This window comes from Gouania willdenowi, chromosome 14 (genome assembly GCF_900634775.1).
Source record: "Gouania willdenowi chromosome 14, fGouWil2.1, whole genome shotgun sequence".
In the NCBI taxonomy this organism is placed as follows: Eukaryota; Metazoa; Chordata; class Actinopteri; order Blenniiformes; family Gobiesocidae; genus Gouania; species Gouania willdenowi.
This window is the reverse complement of record NC_041057.1, coordinates 5828287-5839388: the sequence shown is the minus strand read 5'-3', so window position 1 is coordinate 5839388 and position 11102 is coordinate 5828287. Positions and strand designations below refer to the sequence as shown.

The window sequence follows — 11102 nt, the reverse complement described above, 5'->3', positions numbered from 1 at the left end:
AAATAGTTCCAATAGGACAGAGAGGTGTGTTCGACAACTAAGTACATAAAATAATTTACCTAGTGTCTACAACTCAAAATTCAACTCACCACACAAACGAAATAATCAATCCTCACAAGTTAGAAAATATTTTATTATAGACACTTTATACAAGAATCAAAAACATCAATTTGGTTGTAATTCTGTGTAAAAAGGGTTGGAGTAAATTCACCTCAGTTTGAGCCATTTCTACTCCATTTCCCATTAACATGACTTTGCCTGATGATGTTTTGTATGGGGAAGCTGACAAAAAAAAACACAGGCGACTATACAGCGGGAAATGGGACAATTACATGCTTCTTAGTGAATAGTACACTTAAAGAAACAAATAATTGGTGTGATGTATGAGTCTTAAAATACACACGGTGAGTAATATGCTTGAATCAGTTCAGAATATGCAAGATTAAAGATATAAAACCATCTTTTAATCAACATCTAATGTATTAATATTAAAGCAAGCTGAAGTGGCACTTTTAACTTCAGTAAACATTCTATTTTAACCTTGACTGATAATGTTTCAGGTTGTAATTTTAGTCAGAAAAAGTGTGTTTGAGTGAGTTTTCTCTAAGTTTTAAACTAGCACCATCTAAAAAAAAAAAAAAAAACGTGTGAAATCACTGGTCCACCGTCCAAATATGCTACACTTTTTGGGGACATAAATGCAAATAAATTGAGCACAGTGCGCTGCCTATAAAGAGAGAAGTTTCACAACTAAGTGCAACTGTTATCCTTCTTTAGCAAGAATTACTAAATTATTTATTTAACTGGACTCTTATGTGTTATCAAAGGGCATGATTGATTAGTTGAAATGAAATGAATATAACCACAAATTTCGTAATAGTTTAGTTTAAGAAGTTAGATATTTATAACTCCGTCTTCGAAGACTATTTCACACCTTTTACCAACCGACTAATGAAGGTAAAATTAAAATTAGGCATGAACTCAGTTTAGAAACAGTTATTCTTTAGAAACCATAAATCGCTTTGGTTTGTTTAAAATGTGTTCTAATTGTAGCTCCGTAGATCAGTTGCCATACACACTAAAGTGTGTAAGTTTGTGTCCAGTCCAAGGGAAATAGAGTTAAATAAACCATTTTTGGTCAGTCTAAACACTACAGACGTGTTTTTTTTAAAAAAAAATGATAGTCTTTAGTCTTCCGAAATAGTCTTTTTTTTTTAACTCTACACACAAAAAGCTTTGTTTTTTGAACAACTGAACCCAATAAGCCTTTTCACACTCTCGCTGTGGTCCAGTTCTTCTTGCATTAGGTCAAAGGTCAAGAGGGATAAACCCGCCTTGGCCGACGGTGTAGGAATCAAGTCTGACAGAGATTGTGATTATTTTTGCCGTTGGAGCGTTGATTCCTTACAAGATTTTTTGCGTAAACGTGGCATCAGTCTCCAAGGCAGAAAGACAGAGTTAGCTGCTAACGCTAATGCTGCACAAGAGCTGAAAATTCCAGTTTCAACAGTGACCCAGGTTATAGTCACATTTTGTAAACATGAATCAGCTGGTCAGTGCTGTTTCACTTAATCAGAAAATACTTTATTTAAAAAGAGTATATAATTAATCAATTTAATTTGTTAAAACAAGTAAATGGAGATTGTTTCGGCAAATGTATGCTTCGTGGCTACACTGCTTAGGCTCCATAAAGTGTTCTAGGTATATTGCACTGTTGTGATGTACAGTACTAAACATGATAAAAGACCAAAATAATGGTCAGATTCAAGTGATTAGAAATAGATGATACAATATATTCTGTTCTTCTGTGTAGTTTCACCATCTCACAATACCACTACCATTAATTAATGTTTATTTATAATATTAAACAATATAATATATAATCAATTTTATTCACACGTTCAGCAAACCATAGATTATGCCAGGCATATTATTTTTTGCGACTCCTCGTCCATTAAAAACAAATTGAAAATTAAGCTCCGAGCGTCGATGCGTACAACTCCATAGATTATACCTACCAAATTTCAGCTCGATCCGTTCATGAATAACAGAGTAGCGATTTTTAACTAGTGTACACAACCAGAAGAAGAACAACAACAAAGTGAGTGGTGTTTTGAGTCCAGTAAACGGGCCTACTAAAAGCGCAAAAAATTAAATGAAACGTGTTCGTTGAAAGCCGGTTTAAGTGAGTGACTGCAGTCTGAGTGTTGCACGTGCAATATATTGGAATGTCAGATAGATTAGGCTTACCTTTATCGTATAGAAAAGTCAGCTGAAAATCTCAGCACATAGCACAAACAGCGTCGTGTTTACATTTTCATCTCTCTTGTCCAATGACACCCGCAGGTCACGCATGCGCACTTCCAGAGTGTGAAAAGGCTTATTAAACTTATTTTTAAAGAGAAATATGACTTCCTGCATTTTTTTCTATTGAATGTATTCTACTTTTCAAACAACCCGAGTAAAATTCTTGAAACTTCACTCTATTGTTCCAATACTCAAACACTTTGAACAGGTCAAACCCCACCTGATGGAACAAGTTCAAAGCAGGTATTAAACGGCGTGGTGAAACTCTTTAAATTGGGCAGAGAAAACAGCAAGCTGTTCCATTTACTGCTGAGGTAACCCCAAGTCTCTCGTCCCAGAGTCTCTTCACTAATCATCCCAACTGGATGTCACCCCCTGGTGGAAGCATGGCTTGGCTGCACACTGAGATGTAACGAGGGTCCAGTTTGGGAACAAACCCTTTGAAGTCCCTGGAGGCCTGAGTCCCAAACACGTCCAGCAAGTGTCGGTTCATCAGAGCAAACCTTTGGTAAAGACACAAAAAAGCAGTGTTAGGAATACATGTCCTGGGTTAGCAGATTGGAAGCTTCAGATGCATCGAAATACAAGCTAGAAATAAACTGCTTAAGCACATAACTCAATTTTATTTATTCATTTTTTTTTTATGTCATTCAAAAGTTGTTCTAATAAATGCTCCAAAACAGATTAACTCACAAATGTCAAAGGTAGAAATTCTACTTTGTTTTATATATATTAATTGGTTGGTTGACAAATCGTCATGTGACTTATACTTCAAAAAAGTTTCACGCAAAGCATTGTGGGATTTGAAATCCCTCAAGCCAGGGGTAATCAACCTCAGGGTTGCGAGACACAAGCAGGGGGTGGCCAGATGCCTTCAAGAAACTAGGAATATTTTTTTGAAGAATTTGGGCACATTTTTACCCTTTTTCTTTAACTCCACCAAACTGGCCATATTTTAACCTATTTTCATCACTTTTTCTTGCCATATTTTTGCTCCTTTTAATGTATTTTTGCTACATTACTCACATTTCTGCCACTTCTCCATCAAATTTAAATGCTTTTTCTGCATATTTTTCCACTTTCAAGGACATTTTCGGCACTCATAAACCCTTTCCACCACTTTTCCATCCTAATGTTGCATATATTGACCCATTATTGTCACTTTTAACCTCTGTTCACCATTTTTCATGCTTATTTTTTCCCAATTTAACCACATTCATGATTTGTCATGCACATTAGTGGGAAATGTCTTGAACATTGTCTTGCAGTGCCTTAACTTCTCTTGGACTTTTATGTATTTATTGATTTTTTTTTATGTGTTTTTAACTTCTTAACTCTGTAGATCCTGCTCTGTTTGTGTGAATGTGAGCAACAGACTGATGCACAATTTCCTTCGGGATCAATACATTATGTATCCATCTATTGCCGGTTTAAACTAATTGTTCCTACTTTTTAAATTACAAATATTTCCCCCTCTTCCGGGATGGGTGGTACACAAAAACAACCCCCTTTTTTCCACTGAGATTCTAACTTTGTCTGTGAAGGGCAAATTAACATTATTGTGCTTGAATTTGATTGTATTCCATGTATTATAGAGGGTTTTAAAACTATTAAATCAGAGTGAACAAGGTCACTAGTTTGCATGTTCTCGCCGAGTATGCATGGCTCATGGTTTTCTGCCACTGACACTCCTGATGCTCTCAAAACTACAGATCAATTCCAATCACTCCAGCAAGCTATTGTTTTTATGGCCGCTAAGCCAATGACACTAAGCTAAGCTACAATTAAAAATGTCCTTAGGAGGGGAAAAAAAAATCCTTTCTAATTTATTCTCTTGCATTGAAGATTTTGAAGCAAAGCCTGATTTTTTAAACAGAAACCAGTTTTCATTCATACCTGCCCTTTGTCAGACGCAGTAAGAACTTCCAGTACGAAGGCCTGAGATTCTGCACTTCCATCACCGCCTAAGATTAAAATGATTAGTCACTTTATATCCTACATGTGTGAATGTATATCCTACATGTGAAATGTCTCAGAAGCATATTTCCATTGAGCCAATGGGAAAATGTCTTACTTACAGCTTGGAAACAGATTGCAGTGGAGATGGCGTATAGGATCGTGTCTGCATGAGGAAAGTAGGGGCACTGTCCGGCTTCGATGCCTTTGAAGTACATGGTCTAAAACAAACAAACAAATTAATTAATACACAGTGTCCCACACATACAAGTCAACGGTGCTATTAGAATAAGTGACAAATACTCCATATTCTTATTTTTGAATTATAATCACAACACTGAAATAATTGACTGGTTATACAGCATTTATTAGCAGCTTCTCTGGTATTTCTCCAACACATTTTCACTAAACAATGTATCAAAGTGTTTCCTGCAAACTGTTTATTTACCTCCACCAGCTTTGAGAAAAGATACATAGAAATTGATGTGCTTTTGTAGAAGAACATTGAGAGTCCAGCCAGAAAACCTTTAAAAAATATATATTAAAAAAAAAGTCAGAGGAAGGCATGGATGTCATAAGGTAAAGCATCTTAAATACAAAACAATTATTGTTTACCGGCAATCAGTGCATGGAGTTCATCATCAATATTACGCACCCAGCGTAATAAGCAGCTTGTTCCCTTTGTGCATAAGAACAAAAAATTATTTAAAACTAATAAAAGTCAAAGCCTGCATTTTGATGAATGATATCTTATTAGTTAATTGAATTGAATGTTTTTCTACCTTGTAGATGCTGACAAATGATCCTAAAAAGGCTCCGAGCTGGAAGTTCTCTTTATGGTAGAGGAAAGAGGGGAGTCGTGAAGGTTTGGAGAACATCTGCCTGAATGCTGAGGGCACTTTAAGGCAACACTGAATGAGATATCCAACACTGAACATCCTGACAAACCCCTGCAAAGAAAAAAGTCAACAAGTAAAATTTAGTATCATTGAGTCAAAAATTTGTATTCATTAGAAATTTCAGATCAAAAAGGAGATGATATGAGGGAAAAGGAATTTTACTTTAATGCAGTAGGAAATGCAGTTGTCGTGGTGATGTTTACAACATCTGTGTCTGGGGCCACGTTTGCATCTGGATTATTGACAGAAAAAGAAAATATTATAATGATAGCAGTGGTTACTATTGTCTATAATAAGTTGTGTTTTCTTCTTACATGGATTCAATCAGTTCCCGGGTGTACGCAGCCAAGCTTTTCCCCCTGGCTTTAGGCGTTACTGCTGATGCCTGTGAATCAGTTTCTATTGCAGCAGGTTCCTCAGGAGGCTTTGAGGAGGAAGGTTCTGCTGTGACAGGATGAGATGGAATCTCCTCTTTCCCAATGATGAACCTGTGACACAATATTGTGCAAGGCCTCTACAATCGGTTTTAATAACATGACTAGCTGCTAAAGAATCTTTTTCTTTGTAAAAAAAAAAATATATAAATGGTTGAAATACCCACTCGAAAGCTTGTTTTTATCGCCACTTTAAACACTCTTATTGACATTGTCAAAAAAGTTTCAAAATTGGTTCAAAGTGAAAAGGTGGTGAAATGGGATTTTAAAAACCACAGAAATTGGTTAAAAGTTGCAAATTAGAGCGGGCAAAAACAGGCAGAAAAAGTAATAAAAAAAAAAGGGTTCAAAGTGTCAATGTTGGCTGAAAAGTAGGAACAATTAGTTTAAACTTGCAAATAACGGGCATGACAAATCATGAATGTGGTTAATTTGGCAAAAATAAGTATGACATATGGTGAAAAGAGGTTTAAAGTGACAATAACGGGTCAACATATGTGACAAGGTGGGAAAATTGGCGGAAAGGGTTTATGAGTGCCAAAAATGTCTTGAAAGTGGGAAAAATTTGCAGAAAATGCATTCAAATTTGATGGCGTGGCAGAAATGAGAGCAAAATGCATTAAAAGGAGCAAAAATATACCAAGAAAAAGTGATGAAAATAGGTTAAAATGTGGCAAGTTTGGTGTAGTTGCAGAAAAAGTTTAAAAATAAGAAAAAAAAATTGGCTCAAAAATGCTACAGAGTGATGCATAGAAATGTTTTCTAATTAATTCTTACAGTGATTAATTTTGTTAGCCCCTAAACACTCACTGCATTTCTGTTTTTGTTTTTTTTTTTTTTACAAACTGAAAGTTCCAGCAAAACAATAGCGAATGTTCATTTTTGGGTTTAGACAAAAAAAATCTAAATCCAGCCAAGAGTGAGATGACATTACAGGAATACTGGAAACAAACTAGAACAAAAGCTAGAGTCGATTTAATCACTGTCCTCCTTTTTTGGCCAAAAACACAAGAATATAAAACACCAATCATACACACATCCCACAATGCAATGCACACATTTCCCAACAGTGTCAATAAGACCGTGTTTACAGTGTATATTAAAATAGACTCACTTTAACGCAGACATGGTGAAGCCTTTGAGACCATCTTTGCTTCTGGAAGAAAAAAAACTAAATTAACTCCGATACGTTCTGACGTTCCATCAAAACGTGTTTACAATGCAGCGCTGACCTGAAGAAGAACATAAAGAGTGATGCTGTTATGGAGAACAGGAGCACCTATTGGAAAGAAGAAAAGTAACACTGAAAAACCGTCTTAACAAACCTAAGAGAGTATAGCACAGCCACTGAAACAGACATAATTTACTTTTCCTCTTACCTCGCCATGATTAATGGGCTTTACTAAGCCTCTCGTCACAGCCATGCGAAAAAGCGTCTCGGTGGCCTGGAAGTAACACAAAAGGTTTTTCTCATTAATGTGCAAATTTATGTGTAATAATTAACATTCAGGCATTTTTTTTTTTTTTACCAGATTTGTCATGTATATCGTCAGAAGTCCTCTCCTGGTTTTGGTGAGAAAAGAGTATGTATTGACTAAACAATAATCATGTATTATAAACCGTACATCTACGATAACATTACAGTTATTCAAATTTAAATCTAAGATTTTGTGTATTTCAGGAGACAGGAAAACACATGCTGGATAAAAGCTGATTCTCACCTGCTCTTACGCTCCAGGAGGATGGCGATGTATGAGGCAGGCAGTGCTGAGCCAAAGCCAGCAGACCAGGAATAGAACCCACCCAGCAATCTCCTGTCAAAGGTATAGAAATACAAAGCAGTCATGGAAAAATTAGACATGCATCTAATTTATTAAAAAAAAATATATATCTATATATATTTATTTCAAATGAATGGATAAAAAAAATAGATGAAAATAAATAAATAAATCAACAGAAATCTCAATAAAATAAAAAAAAAAGCCAATTTCAATATAATAAAAATCAGAATTATATTAAATTAATAAAAAAAAGTATTAACTAAAAAAATATCAATTATTAATAAAGAAATAGTCAAACCATTCAAAACATAACGAGTGATACTTGAACATATAAAATAAATCATTTTTATTGTCGGGTTTGTACAACGTCCATCAGTTTGCTGTCAAAGTAGCTAAATTACTAACCTGAGAATGCAGAAGAAGACAATGTAGAGGCCTCCATTGGCAGTGAGGAACGAGGTCGACCACAGGATCTCTGGAAGAAGCCGTTTTAAGTAGTAATCCTTTTTCCTTCGTCGTAGAACTGCAGCGATCTACAAAAGCACAACAGTCACTGTTACCTCGTTTCAGCAGCAGTAGCAAAACACACATCAGCAAATTAAAGCTCCTGAAAAGTGTCTGAAAGCTGGATATGGATTGAAGGTGTAGAATCAACATCATCAACAGGTCCTCAGTTAGTTGATCTGTCACCGTGAGGAGCCGTCTGAGGAGTTGCTTAAAATCGTGCCTTAGACCACTTGACCATCCTTAACATGATAGCTTATTACGCTTATGTAGATAAAATCCGGCAGTGACAGAACTGCGCATGTGTGCACGGGAAGTGCCGGAACTATAGTCTGGTTTGTCTGAGGTCCGAGTCCGGAACTATAGACACATCAATCAAATATACAAAGATGGCAGAAAAAATTTTAAAAGAAAAAAAAAAAAGTTACTTGTGGTGTCCCGATAACACTTTTTCACTTTTGATACGATACCGATATTGCTGCCTTGATTGTTGGCCCGATACGAAACAAATCGAAATATGCATTTATTACTTATTTTGTAGATGAAAGTTCCTGATCTGTGGTTCACGGCTCAACTAGTCTGGGACACTCTGATGTTCTATCTCTATCCTGTTCTGTTGGTCCTTCTGTCCACTAACCCCAACCAGTCGACGCAGATGGCTGCCACCTCTGAACCTGGTTCTAACGGAGATTTCTTCCTGTTAAAAGGGAGTTGTTTCTTCCCACTGTCGCTAAATGCTTGTTCATGTGGATCTTGTTGGGTTTTTTTCTTTCTTATTATGAATTTTATATTTTCATAAGCACGTTGATATGACTGTTGTAATCTGCGCTATATAAATAAAGTTGTATTGCATTGAATAATACGGAATGTTAAAAGGCTTGTCAAGTAATATTAAACACAGAACAACATTCAGTAACTGTAGGTATCATAAAAACTGACCCTTTTATTATCAACCAATGGGTTACATACATTTTAATTATAAACATAAGAATATTTTAATATTTTAAGAAAAAGAAAAAATGTAGAAGCCTGAAAAATAAACCCTATAAATCCATTAACAGCTGAATATATATTTTAAAGTGCAAAATAACCACGAGTTTACCTTAAAAGCATAATATACTATATTTTACATTTCACCGTCCACAGTTACAATGTATCGGAGTGCTCATAGCTGAGATTTTAAATACAGGCCGATATAATCCGACACGTTTTCATTTAATTTTTGCTGATATCTGTAAATCGATATAATATTGCTGATTTCTGTAATCAAAGTTGCCCATCCCTGGTTTAGAGTTTTGCAGAACTGCTGCATTAAATAAGTTACTTTAGTCCTGATACGTTTACAGAGGGCAATGAACCTGTGGATAGAAGACAAAGTGAAACAACATTAGAAATAGATAGAAACATAGGCTAATTAATTAGCTATCAATCCAATAATGACATGTGTCTGTAATTATTCATTAATAGGCGACACGTGTTGTCCTTTGTTCCAGTTGTCCCTAATTTGGACTTTAAACGGAGTGGCATGCTAGTTAATCTTTACTAGTGGTCTTCCTGGCTGTTGTATGTGTGTTAGCGGGCTAAGTTGTGCTAGCCTCGAAAACAGTCCTACCAGGTACAGAGGAGCGTAGACCTTGAAGGACACTTCCAGGGCGCTCCGGGTCACGTCCGCAGCGGCCCGCACACACGACGGGCTCCAGGTGTGACCCACCTCGTAGCAGTTGTGTGGTATTTTACTAAAGACTGTCATGTCTTTCACTAGTACTATCCACACCAAATAACTCTCGCCACTGTGGGAGGGCAGTGTGCTGACGACGACGTGCGCGTTCACGGGACGCCGGAGCACGAGGACGTCCGCGCGTAGGACGAAATAAAAAAAAACATCAGTGTTTTTCTTCTCATTTTGTAAATGTATTTATGAAAAAGTTATTGAAAATCAAAAAGATAAAAAAAATAACAAAAAAATCAATATAATAATACATATAATCAAAAATATACAAAGGGTATTTTAGCTAAATAAGAGTTGTAGTATGACCAAATGAAGACCATCAACTTCCGCAGTAAATTTGGTCACGTTGCTATGCATGATCACAAACTTATTGAATATTCAATAGGGATGTAACAATTCACTCAACTCCCGATACGATTCGATGCACGATACTGGGAAGAGAAGCTATGCTAGCAGACAGAGCTAATAGAAAAACATGACTTTTACAGATATTCAAGTAATATTACAGATATTCTTTCAGTGCTAAAGGGGTAATGAATCATTTATTAACATATTTAAGAGTAGAAGGCAGCCAGAAAGAAAGTATTAGCAGACTCCGCCCGCCGCCTACACTTGTGGATAGCGCCCTCTGCTGGTTAAAAAAAGTACTGCGATTCAATTTTCAGAAAATCGATATCAACCGTGATACCTATGAATCGATTTTTAACTGCCTTACGATTAATCGTTACATCCCTAATATTCAATATTTGTTATCGGTGTATATGCAAACACTGCTGCCCTCATCTCCTGTCTTGCCTTTAAATCCAGCTTCAGGTAGTCCAGTGTGTTCTCCATGGAGCAGACATTAGAACGCAGGATGGAAGGAAGCGGTGTTCTCTGAGGATTAGCTTTTAGCTGTGTTGCTAGCCCCGCTCCTGCTCCCGATCACACCGCTTACGTCTCCTCCGCTGGCGGACACCGCTGGTACGAGGCTCCACTGCTTCCTAGGCCGCTGGATGTAGTCGGCCTAGCAATCCGAGGCTCGAGGTAAAGAGTAGTCTAATCTAACGGACTATAACTGTTTGATTTGTCTAAATCTAGGATTGCCTGGTGGTCGTATACTATTTTACAGTAACTATGCTGCAGGTTCACTGTGAAATTATTAGAACTGACTGAATTATCTGCCAATATACAGTATATTTGTTGCTAACGCGAGCCTCTACAGCCGTAGTCAACCTCCAAACTTCCACTGTGTATGGACTTGGTGAAAACCAGGTAGTTGACGATATCAGGATACATAATAGACGGAAGACTCTCCATTGATCCAAGACAAGGAAACCGACTCGTATGGATCACCAATAAACCATATTTTTTCCAAATATCGTGCCCTTTCCTGCGGACCAAGTCCTTCCCTGTATGCCTTTGCATCTATAATGCATTTTGAGGAGCTTTATCCATTGCAGAGTACACCTCTAAAATGTATGAAAGCATGGCCCTTTAGGGCTTCTGTAAA

The 11102-nt window shown here is 36.7% G+C and overlaps 1 protein-coding gene across 1 annotated transcript; it reads right to left on the bottom strand.

The window, feature by feature from the left end:
- Positions 1–114: 114 nt before the first annotated feature.
- Positions 115–9702, bottom strand: tmem135 (transmembrane protein 135). Its single transcript, XM_028465873.1, has 15 exons — positions 9494–9702; positions 7783–7910; positions 7318–7410; positions 7126–7159; positions 6976–7041; positions 6829–6875; positions 6711–6752; positions 5477–5650; positions 5325–5394; positions 5046–5213; positions 4879–4942; positions 4712–4788; positions 4386–4484; positions 4204–4271; positions 115–2810 (listed from the first exon to the last, which is right to left on the bottom strand). Exons 1-15 carry the CDS (start codon positions 9629–9631, stop codon positions 2660–2662), a joined length of 1419 nt encoding a protein of 472 aa, XP_028321674.1. The 5' UTR covers positions 9632–9702; the 3' UTR covers positions 115–2659.
- Positions 9703–11102: the final 1400 nt, after the last annotated feature.

Excerpts from the sequence above, each read along its gene's own strand:
- tmem135 (XM_028465873.1), bottom strand. The coding sequence starts at position 9,631 with ATGACAGTCTTTAGTAAAATACCACACAACTGCTACGAGGTGGGTCAC. Across the intron at positions 5,214-5,324 it reads GCATTTCCTACTGCATTAAA|GGGTTTGTCAGGATGTTCAG; the intron begins GTAAAATTCCTT and ends TTTTCTTTGCAG. Across the intron at positions 4,272-4,385 it reads CTGCAATCTGTTTCCAAGCT|GCGGTGATGGAAGTGCAGAA; the intron begins GTAAGTAAGACA and ends TTTTAATCTTAG.